Genomic DNA, 23471 nt, shown 5'->3' on the forward strand with positions numbered 1-23471 from the left:
CTAATAAGATAAGCGCGGAGCACAGCCGAGGAGGGATGAGTGTCTGCGTTTGGGGGATGCACGGAGAGGACTAATTGAGATGAATACATGAATATATCAGCTTCATCTAGAAGCAACGGGTTCAGTCGTAACCAATGGTTACCATTCAGTTGCACAGTCACATGAGCAGCCCCCCCCCCCCCTCCACTTACCAAATAGCCCCCCCCCCCCCCCCCACAGCCCTTCAATGCCCCCCCCCCCGCCTCCGACTCTAAACAAGCTCCTCTGTAATAAACGAAAGGCAATAACCAGCGACAATCATGCTGTGCCTGCTAACCCTCTCTGAATGAAATATCCAAAGGAGAGCTAGCAGAGGCGGCCCGGATAGATTTGCAAAGCAAGCAGAAAGTCATATATTACACTGGCACTCTAATAAACACTGGGCTATGTTCACTCACGGGGGGAGGGTGGTGGTGGTGGGGGTTAAATCTCCTTAGTCCAGGCCATGATGCTTCACCGGTGATAACCTGACCTGTTAGCGGGGTTTACTTTTGAAAATGGAATCCTTTAAAGCTTACTGATTAGCCGCTTTAACCTGTAATCAGTAACATCAATGACAGTTATTTAGTCAATCAACAACTATTACTCTCTACGATCAATACTCAATAACTTAAAACACACACTGAACTTAATCATGTATGATTACATTTAAGGGTTACTCGAGGCATCTTTTGTGTTTTGCTTGTTTTACAAATGCTATTTATAACTTTTGAATCAAAAGGATGTTAAAACTGCTTCATTAATATTGCTTTTAGAGTCTTTTATGCTTTTAAACTGTAACGTTTTACAAAACAGGACAGACAGAAATGTTTGCCAACATTCCAAATTATTATTTCAGTGCCTGTTTCTTCAATGTCCACAATCTGATAAATATGCAATGAAACAATACAGCTTTTGTTCTCTACTTATAATAAGTATGTAGGAGAGGCCATAACTGATGCAAAAGGAAAATCCTACACGGAGCCTCTTGCTTGTAATTAAAATATTTCAGTGTGATTTTTACAGAGGGAGGCTACCAGATGTTAACAGTTATCATTTCTTGACAAAAAAATCATTTAATTGCCAGTTAAGAAATGTGCGAGTTATTTGCATCGCTATAATCTGACAATCAAAATGCCTTTGTGTAGTTTAAATGCTCCGCTGACAACTGCAGCTGCCTTGTTTCTGAGTGCCTGTGATTTGATTATGGTAATTTTATGTTAACTCTAAAAGATGACATTTAACACTTTTTTTTTTTTAATCAGATTACTGTTATTGCGCTACATCATAATCGAGCCACTAGTGTCGATGTATATTTATTTGGCTGTGTACGTGCCTTTGCATTTGTATGCGTGTTTCCAGCTTCCTGAAGTTGTGAACCTTGCATTAGTGCATGCGAGGTATGATAGAGAGTTTATGTCCTTGCATGCAAATGTGGGGCAAGGGAGGATCTTGTGATCTTCTGCAGCCGAGCCCAGGGTTTCATTCTCAACCTCCAACAATTCCAAGACCAAAAAAAAAAATTCTTATATATGCGAATGTTATCCAGGGGGAAGATGACTGCTATAGGTGGTGGTTGGATGGAGGGGTATTATGTGTGGGCTGAAGCAAAAAAATAAATAGAGATACTTACGTAGAGGAGAGTCCACATCAAAAAGCATATTATGAGGCGTGAGCAAAAAAATCATCTCAGTGTGTCAAATGCAGTTTGTCAGATGTTCTCGGGCAGTGATTTTCAAATACTGGATAAGCACCCATCTTTAAGTGTTTTGGGAGATAAATACGGGTCAAGGTCAAGGTCAAGGTCAGATTTATTTATATAGCACATTTCCAACAGCCGATGCTGCACAAAGTGCTTAACAATAACAATAAAATTAAAAACTACAGTGTAATACAATAATAACAATAGAAACAATAAAATAGAAGAATTGAAACAATACTAACTAATTCAGATAAATCCAAAATGCTTGGGTCATAATGTGTTAAAAGCCAGAGCGTAAAAGTGTGTCTTTAGTAAAGATTTAAATTGCTCAAGAGTTTGAGCAGATCTAATATTAAAGGGGAGACTATTCCAAAGTCTGGGACCTGCCACAGAGAAGGATCTATCACCACGAGATTTGAGGTTAGTCCGTGGAATGGACAACAATAGTTTTGAACTAGATCTCGTGGGTTTTCCTGGAGCATAGGCAGAGAGGAGCTCTGACAAGTAGGGGGGGGCTCGGGCGTTGAGTGACTTAAAAACAAAAAGTAAGAGTTTAAATTGGATCCTGTAGGGGACAGGGAGCCAGTGTAAAGAGGCTAAAATTGGGGTTATATGCTCTCTCCGTTTGGTACCGGTTAGCAGGCGAGCAGCAGCATTTTGAACCATCTGAAGGCGATGGATGGTGGCATGATCTAGGCCATAATACAATGAATTGCAGTAGTCCAATCTGCAAGTAAGAAAAAGGTGGATGATACGCTCGAAGACGTCAGCCGGAAGGTATGGCTTTATCCTGGCTAGCTGTCTTAGCTGAAAAAAACAGGACTGAACTACTGCACTCACCTGCTTATTCAATTTAAAAGAACCATCAATGTAAACTCCGAGGTTTTTTACATGTGTTTTACAATACGAGGAGAGGGTACCCAACGTGCTGTCGATATGATTGAAATTGCCGAAAATGACAACCTCAGTTTTGTTTTCGTTTAGCTGTAAAAAATTTAATGATAACCACTGTTTAACATCGTCAAGGCAGCGTAATAAGAGCTGCGGTTGATCTGATCCTGATTTTAAAGGTAGATAAATCTGTAGATCATCCGCAAAGCAATGAAATGAAATGCTGTACCGCGAGAAGATGGAGCCCAATGGCAGCAAATAGAGTGCGAAGAGGGCGGGACCCAAAATAGAGCCTTGAGGAACGCCGTATTTAAGAGGAGCTAATTTGGAGTTGTGGGGGCCCATATTGACATAAAAGAACCTTTCTGTCAAGTAGGAGCGAAACCACTGAAGGGCAGATCCTTTTAGGCCAGCATGCGATTCTAGCCGTGATAACAGAATGTCGTGGTCAACCGTGTCAAAAGCTGCTGACAAGTCCAACAGTAAAAGGGCAGCAGGGCTGCCAGAATCCATAGTTAAGAGAATATCGTTAAAAATCCTTAAAAGTGCTGTCTCAGTGCTATGTAATGATTTAAAACCAGATTGAAATTTTTCTGAGATCATATTAGAATCGAGGTGTGCCTGCAACTGTAGATAGACCACTTTCTCCAAAACTTTAGATAGAAAAGGAAGCTTTGAGATGGGCCTGTAATTAGACAGAACAGTTGGGTCCAGGTTTTGTTTTTTAAGAAGAGGCTGAACTACAGCTTGTTTGAAGCATAGTGGGACGCAGCCTGTAGTAAGGGACGTATTAATCAATTTCAGAATAAAAGGGCCAACAATATTAAAAGTGTTTTTGAGCAGACTCGGGGGAAGAGAATCAGAGGGGCAGTGTGATGATCTTAGGCCACTAACTATCGCGGTCAGGTCCTTAAGGGAGACGGGATCAAACTGCTCTAAGACAGCTGAACACACAGGTGGAGGGCTTTGAACTGAGACGACAGACAACGAAACAAGGGCCCTAATCGATAAGATCTTGTTATTGAAAAATGCTAAAAAATCATCGCACATACTTGGTGAAGAAGTAACTCCAGGATTATCACATAAACTAAAAAAGCGATTAAGAATGTTAAAAAGTACCTGAGGCCTATGACCGTTTGCTGATACTAAGTTTGAGACAAATTGTGTTTTTGCAGTTTTTACAGCTTCTTGATAAGCAGAGAGACAAGTCCTTAAAATCTGTAAGGAAACATACAATCTGTCCTTTTTCCATCTCCTTTCAGCGCGTCTGTAGTCGCGTCTGAGGGAGCGGGTGTAATCGTTCAACCACGGTTCTGATGAATTCTTAGCGCGCACAGTTCTGAATGGTGCAATAGAGTCCAAGATATAAGTGCAAGTAGAATGAAGAATAGCCGAAAAGTCCTCAACATTTTTACAATTGGAGTTCAATATTCCAGAGTCCATAAAGGCAGCAGAAAAAGCAGGTGCTGTTAGTACATTAAGCGCTCGCTTTTTGCGCAGTGGGGCGTTCGACTTGTCCATCGAGCAGCGCAGTGTTAGAGTGAACAACACAGGAAGATGATCGGAAATGCGTAATTCGGATATATCCGTGATGCACACTTCCAACCCGTGGGAAAGCACCAAGTCCAGTGTGTGACCTTTTTCGTGCGTGGGACCAGAAACCCACTGGGTCGTGACTGACTTATTCTCAGATGACAACAACAGTCTCTTTCTGTTTCCAGAACAAACAATCAGAAGGTGTTCCGACAGATTTATGTGGAAAGTCAAAGAAATAAAATCAGCTACACTGTTTGCCGTGAGCAGACATAATGTTTTTGGGCTTTTTTTTTTCCTCCTTTTCGGTTGCTCCCCCCCCCCCCCCCCTCCCTCCCCCTTCCTGCCTACTTTCTCTCTTTCAGTGGGGCATATCTTGTGGAGGTAAGACAATGTGTGCACCACTGCGGCAGCATTCTGGTGGGGAAGTCTGTGCGTGTCAGTGTCCATGATGGTACACTGTGATGGAGAGTGACAGCTGTCGGGAGGCATCAGGCTTACTCTGCCCCGCTACACGGGAAGAGGAGAAGTGCACCACGATAGGTTGCCTCCGTCTCCTGCCTCGTGGCCCTTTTTCCCTTATATCTAGCAGAGCTTTACCGGCCCGGTTAACCACTGCAAACGTCTAACCAAGCAGTCACGCTACATTATCTCAATGAGGAGCGAATGGGAGAGAAAATGAAGGGACTATTTTTTTTTGGCTCCTGCTAGGTGACATATAAAGAGTGCCTGTGTATATATTTGTACAGGCGTGTATGCTTGTCCTCCCTCTCTCTCTTACCGCTCTGTTGCTCATTTTCCCCATTATATTTCCTTTTCCTTTAAAAGCCTCCTGTCTAAAATCACCTCTCCTGCCTCTAACCCCTAAACGCGCCGCAGTCATTTTGCTCACAAACAGCTCGTTCAAAATCCACGTGTTTAGACAACGCAATGAAATATAACCAGTTTGTCCGCTTTTACACCTGGATGGGGGGTGGGAATGTGTATGTGTGTGTACATAGCTGGCATGGAGGGAACTGAAGGTCTGGGATTAAGATCAGTGCAGGGTTATCATTACTGACCCCCCTGCTGTGTTTCCGTGACCCCTTGGCCATGAATTTTGACCTTTAAACCCACCACGACTCCTGTAAGAGCGGGGCTGGGATGAGTGGACGGGATCCCCTGTGGTGATCACCAGAGTCAACACACACACGCTCACCATTTGGTGCTTACTTTACCCCAAACCTTTTGTTGCTTATTCTGCCCCACGGAAAGAGACGAGGTAAAGGATGGGAGTGGGGGTGTGCGAATGATAAAGGGGCTAACAGAGCCACGGAGTCAGACTGGAGGTCGGGTGTGGACAAGAAAAAGACTGCCAGTAGATTGAGTGGAATGTCCACTCCCCTGTGCGTCGTCTTCTGATCTCAAACGGTGTCTTTCCCGTCTGACCGTTAATCAGAGCAGATAAGCCAGGTCATTATACACAGAGCAGATTTACACCGCTCTGCTGGCTGACCGGACCACATTCCCACAGAGTCACTGGGATAACCTACTCACATCTTCTAGGCAGGGATAAGCTTGCCTAAGGGGGCCTCAACACACACACACACACACACAAACACACACACACAGTGCACTGCTGCACAGGTAAAGCAGGCGGTGCGTTCAATGCAGGTGCTTATTCTCTCTTCTCTTGCTCCCTCAAGGAAATGCACACATAACACACACACACACACACACACACACACACATATGCGCCAGCCACACATGGCCATTATCTAAATGATAGATGAAGTGTGTCATGGTGTATGCACAGGCTGCGGTGGAATAAATAAAACAAGCTTTTCCTGTTGCAAAGGACAACAACATTACCATAATACCAAGACAAATACTACATCCGATTACTGCTGACACGAAAACGTTACAGTATATGAGCCTAATAATGATCCACCATCAGGCTGGATTCTGCACGACCAGACTCCCCCGTGAAGGATTTACAACTGCTTCTGTGAGAAAACACTATGGAGAGAGTGTTAAGTGCTCCTAATGCTTACATAAAAAAACACACATCAGCAGGAATGCTGTTACGGAGCAGAGACACAAGAGAACGTTGCAGAAAAGCTCATTCGAGCTAAAGTAAAGCTGATGTTCGCTCAAACCGCAGTCGAGATGCACGGAGATGCATGTGCCATTAATAAAGTTCGCTCTAATATTTATGAAGACAATATGCGGAGAAGCTCTGCGAACAGCTGGTTAGCAAAACTTTGAGGAAGACGCCCAAAAATAACAATAAAAAATGCCCAAGGTGTTATCTGCAAGACATGTGGGCGTAATAAAGCTCAAAGAAATATTTCTAAAAGTCCACGAGATGCGTTGCAACAGCAGCCCACCCCTCTCTAAAAACGTCCCTTGATAACATCACAAGCTTCATGCTTCTCTGCATCCCCGTTTGTGAGGATGTATCGATTGAACCGCTACACATGAAAAGAGAAACATATGTGCGATTTAATTTGTGTGTGTGGAGAGTGTGAAAAAAACAGAAGCCACTTGTGAGACTAAAATCTACACATCTGAACTTTTGAGATGTTTTATACCCAAAGTTACATTTTATACAGTTAAACCATGCAAGGAAGACTTATGTTCTTATTTGGGAAAAATGTAACATAAGGAGATTAATCGTGTTTTGTGAATATTTGGAAATATAAAAAAATTAATTATGTGTTGGATAAAACACTGTTATGTATCACGCCTCATTAGAGGAGACTGGTACTGGGTCCATGTTTTCCTGCAGTAATTTCTCATTGTGCCAGTCATCCTCTGGCATACGGCAGCTTCTTGCATGAGTTTAGACAGTGTGTTTCTAATGTCAGAGTCATCTCTAATAGTTTCAGAATAAATCACAGATGCAATGAAGACTTTGACTGACTGTTTTCTGAGACAAGATCAAGCAAAACTCGGCGTCTAATTTTAGAAATGTTTTAAAGTCAGACAACTTAAAAAAAATAAATACTAACAGAAGATAAAATTAGAGCCTAAGTAAGCAAAACAAGGCCTTATTTTCCTTTATTAGCTCAGTATGTTATCATGTGCAGAATCCCATTAAAAAGACAAAAACAGCAAGTGTTTCATCTTTTTGCAGATTGAAATCATTAGCTCCTTCCACGATAAAGACGACATTTGATGACGTTCTGAAACCTCAGTGTATATCAGTAAACACGTGGTGGTGGTGCAACTTCTGATGCACATCTGTGCTGATTCCTGCTTATGACAGAAACAGCTCAGTTCAAATAAGAGCTTCAAGAGTTCCTCCTAGTCGACTTTCAGACTGCAGAGCATTAAAGAGTGGTTCTAAACAAACATAATATACAGTAAAAATGCATGTTGTCTTTCGACTTTCCCGAATAAAACAAATTAATGTTGTTTTTTTGATACGCTCATGCACGATCTGCCTCTGCAGCTCGGCTGGCTTATCAACAGTTAAAAGATGTCAGGTGAGATTTACTGTTACCACCAAGCCAAAACTAACAATGAATGTCTGCTGCAGTCTTATCAGAGTGCATTTAAGTGTGAATCATATGCTTTATGTTTTTTTAGATCGCACCAGTGATAGAACTCCTCCAACGTCAGCCAGAAACTAAGGCTGTTGAAGACATGATAATGTTGAAGGACGGCAAAAGGACAGTGAGTTAATAAGACATATACAAACCAACCGCCCCTACATGTTAAACTGTTTGCAATGAAGTAAAGTACCTGAGATAAAACCCCTGTTTTCATTTCTCTTTGAAGGCTTTGAGAGTTTAAACTGGAGTTGCCAAGCCTCTTCTCATGCTGGCAAGGCTAGAAACCAAAAGAGGATCTATAATAGTTGCTTTAAATTCGTAATGATTTTATCTTTTAAATGTGTCAAAACTGCACTTTATATCTGGTTTTTCAGGTGTGAGTTTTTCAGGTAAATACAAATAATAAATGAGGTTTCAAGGCCAGATGCTCCACAGTCCATTCTCTGAATTTTTAGCAAGCTATATTTGATGCACAACTACTAACAGCTTCAATTCTAATGATTCTAAAATCCCAAAACATGGCATTCGATGTATTTAGAGAGAAGCAGGAGGAGGCGGCCGACCGGTATTGGTATCTTCCAGGATTATCAGGACAACGTCTCCTATTCCATCAGGTTTAAAATGGTCCTGTTCATTTTGAAATTGCACGTTTCAGCCCAAGATCCCAAAAGTCTGACTTGTTTCTAAATCACCCCCTGTCAACCTTTTTCCAGGGTTCGGAGTAACAGGATTGAGGTTTTCTACATTCTCCAGGAGAAAGACCTCAAACCCACCAAAGAACCAGACACTGCTGTGATTCTGGATTTTCCGGCTCCTCTGACCCCACCTGTTAAACCACTGGTCATTACTTCAGTGCTAAATTACTCAACCAGACACTTGGGTGAAGCAGATTTACACAGCCAAGTTTAGAGGTAGATGCGGTCCCATCAGTTTTTTCCCCCTGCTGAGCCTCAATCCTTAAAGGAAAATATAGTACGTAAAGGAGCAGTCCAACCACGAGAACTCCTTCCAGCTCTTACACCCATTGCTAACTCTGAGGTAATTACTACGGCATCAAATTACACGAGCAGGAATCTGTGTGAAAGGCAGCAACCGCCACCCAGTACAGTGACAGACCCAGTTCCTTTGACACCCTCTACTAAAAGTCCTTTACTCATAGACAGACAAGTGAGGTTACAAATTAAAAGATCTGTCCTAAAGCCAACCAGAGAGCAAGACTCTGCTATTGTTCCAGCGTGACTGCAAAAATAGTCACCTATAATAAGGAAGCAGTAATAATTTATTTTGACAGTGTCTAAAAAATATGTGTAGGGGAAAGTTTGCACAATCTACAATCTTTAATTTTTTAGTAAGTAAATTTAACACTACACAAGCATTATTACTAAACAAAATATGGTAAAAGTACACATTAGATGGAAGGGCAAAAAACTTTAATTCTACAAGTTTATAATTTCTTAATAATTTTCCAGAATATTTCCCAAAAATAGCTTTACAGTTTTACTTTACTTTTGGCACTAATTACAGAGAAAATACACATTTCCGTAAAAGAAAAGCTACATTTAAGCCCAAACTGTTCACTATTTATTTATCTTTGCAAACTGAAGTCTCCATATATGTTCAGCTGCCTCTCTGTGACAAATTTGGCATTATCGCACGCGCATCTGTCTGAAACGTTTCGCTCTGGTGATGAAAAGGTACGCTCGAGTTAGTGGAAGCGATAAAATAAGAGTGCAACAAATGCACTGTATTTTTGCATTTCCATCACGTAGAAAAAAAAGAAAAAATAGTACTTTTTTATTTTTATTTTTTAGGAAATGGAATGAAATATTACCTCATATTATTATAATATAATTGCATTCTAATTGTTTATGTTGTGTTAAATTAACCTTTATTTAACTTCAATCAGCAGCGGTTAAATATAATAATATGCACACAAATGCACGTATGTAAAGTACATATACACACATACATGTTATAAAAGACTGAGGTCCAACATAATAAACTTCAAAGCTAAACAAACTAAAAACAGTGTATTAAGTCACTGTCACAGTCATCTCAGACCAAACAAGGGCAGTAATGTTCAGGCTTAAAAAGATTTCCAAAAGATTTGAAGCCTTTTCTTCTGTATGAGCTCGAGGAAAAGCTAGAATAAATAAGTCAACAGCTTCCTGTGCTTTTTTAAGACAGCTGGCGGTCAGTAAAACAGAAACAGACAAGTGTTTATTTTATTACTGACGTTTTAGCAAAAAAGCAATATTTAAACCTAAAACGCTGCATCTAGTGGGAACTGCAATATAGCTGTGTTGTTCTCTGTAAAACAGCAGTTTGAAAGAATAAAGTAGAATCAGGCTGAAAACTTTAAGTGAAATATTGAAACAGTGCCCGAGCGCAGAACTAAATAGCAGCAGTAAATCTACTCGGTGACTTTAGACGACTGCAGAAAATTCTATTTTTCCCACCACAAAAATGTAAAAAATAAAAAACCCAACATTCAGCAGTCAGTCAAGGTTGCCACTTTAAGGTCCCGTAATGATATGGAACATTTCCATCCTAAACACCTAATACCGCTCTGCTCTCTAGCTGCTGCTGTGGTGCTGCTGCAGCGGCCATTAAAATGCAGTTTTCCTAGGAAACTCCCAGGTGTGACTGTGTGTAACTGAGTGTGAAGCAGAGATTATTACTCAGATCGTTCAGTCGGGCCTCTGCGGTTAAATGAAGGTTAAAAAGCTAAATATCAACAATAAATCATCTTTCACGACAAACTTACAGGTGATGTAGTAGTTGACGTTCCTCTTGAACTCCAAGCCCATGTAGTTGGGGCTGAACTCCTGGAATTTGATGGTGAACTTGATGTCCTTCTCGGGTTTGTTACAGTTGACCAGGACGTTAGGATCGAGGACTGTACTGCAGCTCTCCGCCTGCTCCCTCTTCACCAGATACAACTTGTAGTATTCGTAGTCTGTCCCTTGGTCCGCTTTGGGACAGATGATATCCAGCTTGTCCCCGATGTCGGGGTAAATCACCAGGCCTTTTCCAGCCACAAACCTGAGAGTGGGGAGGGGGGGAGAAAAAGAAAAGAAATTGTTACAAACACATAAAAAACTAAGTCTGGAAAAGCAGCCGCATAATTCAGCAACAGTTTATACAGCCTTAATACTTTGAGCTGTCGGAGTTATGGGTTTAGATTTGTCTGGCATGGCCTTTTAGGCAGAGTGCAGTTAATTTAGCCCCGCAAAAACACTACATGTAGCAGCTTGACATTGTTCAGCATTAGTGTGTTTCACACAAATCCCCTTAAGTTCCTTCTCATACTTGGATATGAATCAAAGCATACCAAAAGTTTGCGAGAAGGGAAACAAGATGGCCTGACACAAAATGGCCGCCACAGAAATGGCCGTGCGGGTCGGATTACATCACATTTTTGAAAAAAAGCTTCTTCATGATTTCAGATTTTTTGAGTTTTGGATAATACCAGCCTGTCGGCGTGGTATTCACATGGCATCTACTTCAGTAGCCTGCATCTCTGGAGGAAAACATTGTACCAGGGGTCTGCTGGGAGCTTACAGCTTCCCGGTTCATCTTCCCCTCTGCCGTGATCATCTACTGAAGGATTAAGATAATCCATCTGGCCTTACTGTACCTCTCCACCTCGCTCTCTGCTGCCAACTCAATCAGATCAGCTCTTGTTCTCCTTTATTCACTAAAGGTGGGGAACAGGAGGAGACCCAGTGTGTGTTTGTCTGTAAGTGTATGTGAAGAGAGGAGGCGGAGGGGACACGCCAAGTACTAAGCAGTATGTTTGGGCAGTGGTGTGTATGTTTATGCACGCCTGCCTGTGTGTGTGTGTATGTGCGGTCAGAAAAATGGGCTGAGGTTGCAGTCTGATGTGGGGTGGGGGCTGGACGGGCTGAATCATTGTTCTGGACTTGTTTGAGGCTTAAAATGTCAACATGGTTCAACTCTGCTGTCCCAGTTAGCCAAGCATTAACCCAGACAGCCGGACTGACCACGGGTGTGTTTATGTACGTGTACGTGTCTGTGTGTGTGCGTGCGTGTGTCATGGGCGCAGACAGCGAGCACAGCAGCAGGGCTATCTGCTAGATCTGCCCATGCCAGCGGATTTAAGCAGGATTTAGCAACGCGCGATGCATTTGTTGTTTTTTCTGATCCCTTGTGTTTTAACAAGACATCAGGGGTTGGGCCCCTCTCTGTCCCCCCCTCTCTCTCACAGTCTCTTCCCTCTTTTTTTTTTACCCTTCACAGTGTAATCTCACCTTATCTACAGCCCCTCATTTCATCGTCACACACATCATTTCACCAGTAAATAACTGACTCCTCAGACAGCCCCGGATGAAAGTAGAGAACTGATGCCTGATAGTGTAAGTGCGCGAGTGTGGTCGAGCTTATTGGGGGGAGGCAGCGGCAACGGCGGTGGTGCTGCGTGATCACCAATCTTCTTCCTCTGATGATGTTAAACGCTGGCAAACACCCACCCATTGTAAGAAATGATCTTTTAAAAAGTCTCCATATATGTTCAGCTGCCTCTCTGTGACAAATTTGGCATTATCGCACGCGCATCTGTCTGAAACGTTTCGCTCTGGTGATGAAAAGGTACGCTCGAGTTAGTGGAAGCGATAAAATAAGAGTGCAACAAATGCACTGTATTTTTGCATTTCCATCACGTAGAAAAAAAAGAAAAAATAGTACTTTTTTATTTTTATTTTTTAGGAAATGGAATGAAATATTACCTCATATTATTATAATATAATTGCATTCTAATTGTTTATGTTGTGTTAAATTAACCTTTATTTAACTTCAATCAGCAGCGGTTAAATATAATAATATGCACACAAATGCACGTATGTAAAGTACATATACACACATACATGTTATAAAAGACTGAGGTCCAACATAATAAACTTCAAAGCTAAACAAACTAAAAACAGTGCTGCGTGATCACCAATCTTCTTCCTCTGATGATGTTAAACGCTGGCAAACACCCACCCATTGTAAGAAATGATCTTTTAAAAAGTCTTCAATCTTCAGAAGAACCCCCCCCCCCATGAAAATTAACATGATTGGATTAACATTCATGGCCATTCATCTCAGACAGGGTCATTACCAAACATATGAGTTCATTCACAAAAGAGATATGAGATATAAGATAAGAGACATGCAAAGTGGTCGAAATCCTCTCTGTCAGCCCGGCTGAATATGATGTCATGAAAGCATGTGTGGGATGGTGGGTATGTGGGGGGGGGGGGTCTTATACAACGCTTGGAAGCGGGTGAGACGTTATTTGGCCGCCATTGTCTGAGGCTCATTGGGGTGGAGGTTGAGGGGAGGGGTTGTGCAAATTCAAGGGCCGATAAGAGAGAGGGAACTCGGGGTATCCTTTTGTCCTACGTCTCCCGACAATCTGCCCATTTTCAGCAGCAACAATTTGCATGCGCTTGTGTGCTCGTGCACTTGTGTGTATGCGTGCATCCATATGTTTTCATGCATGTGCGTGTGTGTGTGCGCTGTGCCCAGTTACACGTGCGTACGTCTATGAAGACACAGACACAATCAGTCTCTAATTGGATCTACAAGATGCATCAGTGAGGCATAAACAAGTTTCCATGGCAACATTAGGCTTTGTTACTGACCACCCCTCCCCACCTTCTTGCTATTCCTCCATCTACCCCCCCAGCCCCCTCTATTTCTACTCCACAATCTCATTCCCCATTGCTTTATCCTTCCCTCTCATTCACCTCCTCAACATTTCCCTCATTCCGATTTTCCCTCATCACCACCACCACCCCTTTCTCCATCCTCCCCCTCGCTTCTCTCTCTACACACACACACACACACACACACACACACACACACACACACACACACACACACACCTACAGAAAAACAAGCATGAAACCACAGAGCAGGGGGGGAAAGGAGAAAGAGGAGGCAAACATCATGATTACACTGCTGTTTGTTTCACTCAACAAGTAGCTTGCAGTTTCTGTTTTCTTTGTAGGTAAATTGTTGGCAATTTTGGGGTTTTTTTTGATCAAATGTTCTGATTCAAACATTTAAAAGTCTGGCTAGCAACTAAAACGAGTAGCCTCACACTGGACTCCTCGCTTTTACAGGCCATTTATTCCGTTATCAAAGCGAGCCGCAACCATTTAGATGAATAATTAAGATTTCCAAAAAATCTTAATATCTTAATATCCCTGAAGGATTTCATCGCGAGCCGGCCCCTGTCATTGATTCAATTTTCCGAGCAGGCCTCCTAGTTGGCAGTTAGATAGCTATCCTAAGTGAATTCTCCGCTTCTGTTTCCCAGCCTTTGTTAACTGTCTGCTATAATGAGGCTCTGGCTGCTGTGGAGGTCTGGAAGCGCCATCGCAGATGGGAAAGAAGCAACATAAAAGAAATAGGGCAGCAATTAGTGTTTAGCCCAGTTTAAAAGCCCTCCACTTGGCAAGCTGCGGCCCAGCTCCAGTCCAGGATGTGAAACTAAACTGGTGGGCTGGGACTTTGTCTCCTGTTTGTCTCTCTGTTGGCTTAATCAGCACCACTCCGGTGCTACACACAGCCACGCAATGAAGAGGAGGAGACGAGTGACTGAAGATTATTGTACTTTTGAGGAGGTCGAAAAGGGAAAAAAGGGGGTTGGCGGTGGGGTGGGGGTGAATTGCATCTTTCATTCATGTTGTCTGGAGACTTTTTAAGACCTGTTGATGAAAGAAGGTTGAGCGCACAGAGGAAGAGCTGTGCAGATACAAATAATGTTTCTGGGAAATGACCCTGAACGTGAGAGAGCCTTTATTCCCCTCATGTCAAACGAGGTGGATCTGCCTGAACCAAGCAAAATAAAGAGAATCATTTTCAAAACAACCAAATGAGGTTGGTTTTGTTTCATCTGGATGGCTCCACAGCATGCTGAATCCTGTAAAGAGCTTATGCAAACATACCTACGCTGTGGTGGAGAGGGAACAGAAAACAACGAAGCAAAAAGAGAGGAGAACCCCCCACCCTCCCACCCTTTTCTTTTTACATTCCACTGGTGAATATGAGCACATGATCTCAAATATGCTACACCCCCCACCCACCTTCCCATATGCGCACACACACACACACACACACACGGATGTGAGAGCACACAAAAGCACTGTGGGGTGCATCCTAGGCCTTCCCAGCCACCCCTATTCAAGCACCCTGCCCTCACCGACTTTCATATAAAACGCCGCCTACACTAAGGCCCACTCAAAACCCCTTACAGAGCCTCAATCTCCCCCCACCACCGCCATGTTCTCCACCCCCGTCCAGTCAGCCCGAGCCTCTGCCCCGAGCGTTGCGCTGGCAGGCAGCCTTGGCCGCTGAATGAATGGACCTGAGGCACAGGAACTGAGAGAGAAATGGGCAGAGACGGCTCATATCAACAGAATGGTGTCAAATTGATTTGTTCCTCCTGAGCAGCAGCTCGAACATGCCATACATATCAATTAAAATCAATTACATTTCTGCGACGTATACACAGTTAATTCCTCCGTGCCAGGCCCCAGATGCAGGCACCGGCTCTTCTCTTAATGTCTCGATTTTGCAGCTGGGCGCATAATTACTCTCTCGTTCTCTTCAGCCTTTACAATACATAAAATCATGTAAAATAACAAACATATGCACGCTCTCCACAAACGACAACAGGTATTCAATTCCCCCTGATATCAGCGTGGTAATTATCACACCAGGAGATCTGTTCCCTCACCAATTACTTCTTCTCTCTCTGCATTATCCACACAATCAGCATGGCCGCCCCCACCCCCCACCTATTATTAGAGATTACACTTTCCATACGGCGTGAGACATTTCCTAACATTTCAATCAATACTCCATAAGTTTGCCGCTCAAACATACTAGAGTCTCCCTGCAGTAAAGCACCCGTGTGACACAGTTATGCTTAAGTCTGCAAAGAACACAAAGCCGTGTTATGCAAAGAGCATTGTGGTTGAGCGCTTGTGTAAGATAGTGTGTGGCGGCAGGGATTTACAACAGATTCATTCACTCGAGGCAGTCTATGTTTTGTGTAATCACAGGGTACAAATGCGTCCTGTTCTCATTCAAGTCAATCAATATTAAATAATTGCCTGCTACCAGGGACTGCTTTGGCCTTTCATTTCCCTCTAGGTGCAGCCAACTGCTTGCTCGGCCTCGCAATGAAAACATTCAAATAGCAGGTTCTGAAATGGCTTCGCTCTTAATGTGGCGGCACGCCGCATGGTCGTTTCAGGCCAAAGAGAGTTTTGCCACTAATTCACGTGAACGACGACAGAACCAGACCCCAAACCGTTCCGAAGCTTCAAGAAGGTGAGCTGGTCGCGGGGTTGCGCTTGTAGCCCGCAGCCCGACCCCGATCGGTTGTATACATAGCTGGCTTCTGTCAGGCTGTCGCGGGGGCAGATGTTCTTAGGGAGGCCTGACTATAAACACACGCGCATAAACACACGCCCCGCAGTGTACACACACAGATTTCCTCACATGTCAAGCACAGTAAACAAGTCGCCTCCAATGCTCACCCAGGCCCCACACACACACATAAAGACACATGAGCAAACACAAGCATCCTGAAATTAAGAAAAACAAGGTCCATCTGGCCCCAGAACTGTTTAGTAAAGCAGGAAGGATTTGACCCTTATTATAGAAAAAGAACAACAAACTAGCCAGAGGGTAGCGATATTGGATAAACTATAAACTCCGGTCCAAGCTGCACTGTAGGCCAGACTTGGCAACAGTGACTTGCTGAAAAGTAGAAAGCTTGGTATTTTCCCTCCGGGCTGTCCCCATTAGAGGGACATAAATGACGATGTCAGAGGCAAAAAAAAAAGACAGACAGAATATCCTGAATTCCACCCTGCAGAGAACTGCTTTTGTATGTGTGAACACAGGCTTCCTTTTTCTCTCTCTTTCTCACAGAAACACACAAACACGACACTAGCTTTAGTTAGCTCAGTCAACAGGCTGGCATGCAGAGCAGATCAGATCCCATCCAGCGTGGCTCATAACAGTGGCAAACGGATGAGCTCCAACGCAAGCGCACACACCCCTCGTGTTCAAAAACGAGCCCCGTATGCTTGCCCTCTATCACTGTCACATGAAGGGCTAGCATAACACCATCAGCGGCTGTAATGAGCTAACAAGATGATGCCCAGATGGCCTTGCCACAAGTAGGACAGAAGTGGACGTTGTTTCCAGACGAACAAGCTGAAGAGCACTGTTGAGCGAGAGGAGTGTCAGAAGTCATTAGGGAGGAGAAAGAGCATAATCTGTTTCTTCTTATGGCCTCTGTGGTTTCTGTCGGAGCTGAGCCCATCCCTCCCTAAGAGCAGGGGAGTTAAGCGAGCATGGGTGTATGCGGCGTGATTGAACGGCATCCACGGTATCGCTGACAGCAAGAGAAGGCCCAGACTGTTGCTCTCTGGGCCTCCACTTATTCATTCTTCAGCTCGGGGATTGAGCTCTTCCAGCTGGAGGGCTGAAGAGAAGAGAAGAGAAGAGAAGAGAAGAGAAGAGAAGAGAAGAGATTTGGCTCGGCTTGAGAGACATTGGGTCAGTTTCAGCCTGAGTTTAGCCCTCATTCTGAGGTTGCTCTGTGACCCAAACACACACAAGGCTCTTTCCTCTCCCCTAGCCCCTTTCCTGGCCACAACACAACACACACAGACACACACACACACACACACACACACACACACACAGCCAGCTGCCTCCCATCACTGAGGAGCAGCCACAGATGGGCTCTGCATGCTCCGTAAAGATCTCTCCACAGGCCCAGTCTACAGTCACAGCCAAACCCGCTTGGCCCAAACTCACTGTATATGTGCTTGTGTGGCTGTGTGCAGATTATACATGTGTCCGTGCAGGCCTGAGTGGGTGACGGTGAGCAGGCCTGTGTGCCAGACGCCCAGATTGAGCCAAAGTTTGCGATGAATGTGCGTGTAAATGAGGTGTGGGCTGCTGGACGATCACAGAGAGAAGGATCCCCGAGGACGAGCTGCCGCAGGGCAGAGAGTCGAGAGCTGGACCGGGATGCGAGGCTACAATCAGTGCCGAGCAGACCGAAAAGGGGGAGAAATCAGGAGAACCTCCCAGACGAACAATAGCATCCCTCACCCTCACCACGACTGGGTTTCACTCCCACTTAAGGGAGCACAGGAAGAAACCAGGGGAAAGAAAAAAAAACATAACCATTATCAAACCCACACAGCTTGCAAACATGCTACCAGAGGCCTTTTTGTGCTTGGTATCTCTAACCCCATCAATAAGCCCTTAGAAAACATTTTCATTAAAAAAAAAAATTGCTGCTCAGTCACATGCACTAATAAACACATCCAACACACACACACACACACACACACACACACACTAAAACGTTAAAAAGTTATTTAATTTCTGTTCAGCTCAGATACAGCCAGTCATGGTTAAATTCAATTGCTAACAATTGCCCTCCTATCTCAGCATGGTTAAAATTACTTGAGGGATCTCAGTTTTAGACTGAATAATGAAGCAAGTAAAAAAGCTTATTGAGGATGAGGGTCTGGATACGGTTTGTTGCTAATTTTCCAAACTTGTGCTTCTAATAAAAGTGGCTCTTAGAAACACCGTGATGAAGTGCAGCTGCCCGGTTTAGAAATATTCTGGCACCCACACATCTGGGAATCAAATCAAATCACCAAAACACACTGGACACCCATTACTAATGTGGTTTTTCCTCTGAGGGATAGCTTGACATTTTGAGAATTTTGTTTATTTGCTTCCCAAAAGGCTAGCTTAACCTAGCATAAAGTTCTAAACGTCATAAGAGAACATGTCACTTTAATACTTCAGTTTATAAACATGAGATATGATCATTTCTAAGACCTTAAGGTGCATTTAGGTTACCCTGCTCTGTCCTATGTGACAAAAGTAAGTAATTTCTCTGTTTAAAGTAAGCTACATTGATACTTGCTTGTTTTCCAAAAGGCTAGCTTAACCTAGCATAAAGTTATTAGTACAATAAGAAAACATTTTGGTTTTACTCTCCAGTTTGTGTCATATAAAAATGGAATATGATAGTTTTTAAGACCTAAAGGTCCATTTAAGTTAATTTGTGACATAGGGCAGAATAGCTAATTCTCTTGATTTCTATTCTTTTTCTTTAAACACTTTAACGCTTGCTTCTAAAAATGGTTAGCTCAACCTAGCATAAAGCTTTTGAATACCAAAAAATAACATGACATTTTCACTTCAGTTTGTGTCATATAAAATGAGATATATTGTGATAATTTGCTTATGCTTGCTTGCTAGCTTCATAAATAGCATAGTCTTTATCATAATTCTTAGCAAGAAAGAGCAGGTGATTATATATTCCAAAAGGTCAAACAGTTCCTAAATGAATCTGCCATAATGTGATAATATATTAAGACTTGTGCTCTTTCTTCTGAAGGATTACTTGACTTTTTCAAAATTTTGTTTATTTGCTTCCCAAAAGGTTAGCTTAACATAGCATCAAGTTGTGAATGTGAAAAGACATGATATCATTTTAAAACTGTATTTAGTGTTCTATATAAAAATGAGACCTGATCATTTGTAAGAATTACAGGTATATTTTAATTAATTTTTTCACATAGGACAAAGCCGGACAAACCATTTTTCTCAATTTCCAGTCTTATGCTAACTTAACCCATATGGAAAAGATATATATAAATCTTATAAAGTTTGTATCTGTCTTGTGTGAAACTTGTATGAAAAGCATAAAAGAGTGAGAACAGATATAAGATCCTTAGAAAAATTATATAAATGAAACTTGTATGTTTTGGATACTTCCTAAAATAGTATACAAAAGTAATGAGAAAGTGGCCTTATATGATTCACTATATGAAGCAAGCCAAATCTGATGCAAGTCTTTTATAACTTTTTCCTATTTCTTTCCCATATGGGAAACAAGCCTGATGTTCACTTTGATGCTTGCTTAATTAATGTAAAAAATAATTATATATTCCAAAAGGTCAAATAGTTCTTAAATTAATCTGCCCTAATGTAATAACATATTAAGACTTCCAGAGTTGGGGTCTTATAGAAAGATTTGAGTTTGCCTCTATAGAATACAGAAATGAACCGCATGCAGGTTGAACTTTACAGCAGCTCTTTACGATCAAAGGGGAGCTACATCTATATTTTATAAGCCTGTATGTTGTTAACAGGTGTTAATATGACACAGCTACAGAAAATCTGGAATACTGGAAAGACACCAAAGCCTTCCTGGAAGAACAAAGGGAAGACATGGTGCACAGAAAGCGAATCAATCAATCTCTGCCAGAACACGTCTGGCTTTGACAGCGCAGCTCTGAACCCAGAAGTAAAAGATAGCACGCAGCAAAGTTCAAAATACTTCCATTGTTCATCTGTCAGTGTGAAAGACAATTGCACGGGAGAGGGAGGAAAAATACTAACACAATATTTATCTTGTGTCCCCTTCCATCCTGACTTACTCTTTTTTTAATGTATTCCTGCTATTGTGAGGAGTGCTGGGAGATGGATGGGTAGAGGAGTCCGGTAGGTGATATGTGTCTGCTACAAGCACTGTGCAGTCACTCACACATTTCCCCCTCCGTCTCCAATCTCGAGGAACGGCAATAATTCAGTCACCAACAAACAGCACCGGGGTTTTTTTTCTTCTTCTTCTTCTTTTTCTTTGTGGCATTTCAATTGTCGGTGGTTGGTGGTTTTTCTTCTGCATTGTTCTTGAAACTGCTTCCCTGGGAAACTGGGAAAGTCAAACAGCTGATGAGATGTCACCTCATGAACTCCCTCCTTAGTTTCACACACTCACAAACAACCACGTCGGCGATCTGACACACACTCACCCGGTCTCTCTTTTCTCCTTCCACAAACACGCACACACAATTCTAAGGATCTCTCATCAACCGCGTGTCAAGCTCAATGACACACATCTCTGTCTAAACAGGCCATGAGCTGCTGCCTCTCACAGGCACTGGCTGTTGCCTTTCAAGGCCGGTGACTCTTGATCATATCAAATTGGACATGCGAGTCTTATGAAGGCTGCCGGTCTTCGCTCTTTGTTCGCGAGTCACGATAAAAGTCTCCCAGTGAACGTCTCGGGGTTTATCTTAGAGTGTGGACACATTCCTGAAAACCTTGTTTTCCATTTTGCCTCCAGCAGCGATCACTAAAAAAGTATGTGTGTGGTGCAATAAAACTTAAATTTAACAGTCATTTCCCCATAGCAATACCTGCTCACTGTGCATGCCCGTACCTGGGCTTTGCACATGCCTGTTGCGACTGGCGTTATATGAGAAGCACGTATGACCCGAGGAATCATCCGGTTGTTTGAACAGGGTTGTGAACACACACATTCTCACATGTGCATATATACTTACACATTCTTTAAAAGCCAACAGTAGCGAAACAAGAGAAGATAGGCCTCTCTGTATGCAGCTGACAGAGTGAATTACACAGAGAGCTAAAAACCACCGCTTCCCGTCTCACCCAACAGCACTGGATGGCTTTCAGATGGATTTCTCCGAATCTTGTACAAACAGTGAGTCAATATCGGGGTAATGGCCTATCGTTGAGGAAGAACAATTCACAAGTGATTTGCGGAGAAAATGTGTGTTTAGGGCACTTTGGACCGCACTCTGTCACCCAGCCGTAACTAGGGCGCTCTGCCAACAGGCTCCATTTGCAGGGCTTGACAAGAGTACTGCATGCAGGTATTTGAGTATTCTACCCGACCCCTTAATATGTGCAGCCATTCCTCATCAGAGGCAGGCATCGGAAAAAGAAAAAATAATAATAATAAGAGAGAGAGAATTCCCACTGATGAATAGCTGATAATTCTGTTTCTGACGATTCAGGAAGCCATGAAATCAATGACAAATTTGCATTATGAGCAAACGTACACGACGTTTTAATCCTTCCGCACTTTGCCTCTGATATTTATGCCTGTCGCGGGCGCTTTCATTATCATAGAGCGTGTTTAATATTTCTCAGCTGCGTGAGAGGGACCGCCACACTACAGATGATTGAGTGTGCTGGATTTAGTGTCGTTCTCCTTCCCTTTCTCCAGCTGTGACCATGTACTTCAGGACATATACACACACACAGACACGACAGAGTCAACCGAGAGAGAGGGCACCAGAGAGAAGGGGGGAAAAAAAAAGAAAGAGGGGAGGCGGGGAGGAGGGAGCAAATCTGAGGACGTGGTGCCAACCAGAGAGGCCCACCGTGCCTCAGTCCCATCTCTCCAGCTGAGGGCTTTGATTCGCCTGATTGTCTCCAATATTGAGACACACAATAAACACAACACTTGGCGGCCATTTGCAATTCTAATCAGCTCCTCTCAACTGGCCAGGACAACTCGGCTAGAGCCCTCTGAGATATCACTCATCTAACTGCAAAATAATGACACAATCATCGCCATGGCTACGCTCCTACTACATCCCATGAGCGGCAGCACAGAGAGGATATTAATACACAGGAGCACTTGGAGAACCAAACGAATTAGCAAAGAGATTAGCCAGATACCGGGTTAATGAATGTGCCACGCAAGGAAACGTGCTCACACCCACCTCCTCTTTAAAAAAATGAGGAGCAGCAAGCGGACAAGCTAGCAGGTCTACACCTGTTTCCGCAAGTGCATGCCGCAACAGGTTTGCTAAATAAACTATCTTCTTTCAACGCGAAATTCCGACTATGTAAACTTAGGCTGATTGTTTCTGGATAAGGCAGCGAGTTGTTAACTTTGACAGCACTATCTGTTTTTCAAATGCTCTGCAGAGTGCAGAAAAAGCAGCATGCGAGCTCCGATGCGATCATTATCGAGTGAAACCTGAGCCTATATGTTGACACGGTGAAATACTGTGTTTCCTGGTGTTAAGAAGTTAACGTAATTTAGGACGTTTACGATAAGATAAGAGCGAGGGGGGAACGAGGGGTTTATCCTCAACAAACTGTCCCAAAAATCCTACATCTGTGAATTCTAAAAAGCCCATCTGTTGGCTTTTCTCCCCCGTGCCGTTTGCACCGACTTGACAACATGACGGTAATAGATGCTTTGCAGATAAATGAAAGCAAAGTGACATGCAATCATCCAGCGTTTTAGTAGCCTTGATGTATTTGCTTTAACACGCAGGCGGAAGATGAGAAACTGAAATTTATTTCAGAAAATAACAGGCAGGTCTTGTGAAACTGGTTATTAGACTTGCAAATCATTCCGATGATTCATAACCGGGACCATGCTCGTATGACCTCGTTTTTGTTTTTTATGTTTGTTTGTTTTTTCCAAGCATGCACAAGTGCATGCCTGCATAGGTTCATTTAAGTGTGTGTTGGTTTGTGAGGATTCTTGCAGGGGCATGTGAGCGACAGCCTGTCAGTGAAAGCGATGTCATTATCTGGCTGATGTCTGTGTGAATTGTGACCGGGTGCAGGGTCACATCTCTAGTGGGAAGCTGACACTGCGGACAGGAAGCATTACTTTATGATTTTCCCTCCAGGAGGAAAACACTCATCACAATCAGCGACGCTACTGTTCAGGCCTCGTTTAGAGGTTAATTCAATATGGGCAGCATGCTAATGACAATAGCATGATGAATGCCTACATCTTAAAACCCGCTTTTTACAGGATACATGTTCTTTAAAATAACATAGTGGGGAATTTTTTTATGCTTTGTTCTCAGTGCCTTGAAAAAGAAGAAGGGAGGGAGGGGGGTTCAGGCAAAGCCCATCCCTCCCTGTTCTTAGCCTTT

The 23471-nt window shown here is 43.0% G+C and overlaps 1 protein-coding gene across 1 annotated transcript in view; it reads right to left on the reverse strand.

Moving 5' to 3' along the window:
• efnb1 (ephrin-B1) overlaps positions 1–23471 on the reverse strand; it is a 59875-nt gene that overhangs the window by 24173 nt on the left and 12231 nt on the right. Inside the window, exon 2 of the mRNA XM_085361699.1 lies at positions 10451–10728. Coding sequence (XP_085217825.1) covers positions 10451–10728 — 278 coding nt within the window. The remainder of the gene's footprint in view (positions 1–10450; positions 10729–23471) is intronic.

The sequence above is a fragment of the Diplotaxodon limnothrissa genome, linkage group LG2, assembly GCF_057381915.1.
Source record: "Diplotaxodon limnothrissa isolate DT_005_m linkage group LG2, D_limnothrissa_male_GT1.1, whole genome shotgun sequence".
In the NCBI taxonomy this organism is placed as follows: Eukaryota; Metazoa; Chordata; class Actinopteri; order Cichliformes; family Cichlidae; genus Diplotaxodon; species Diplotaxodon limnothrissa.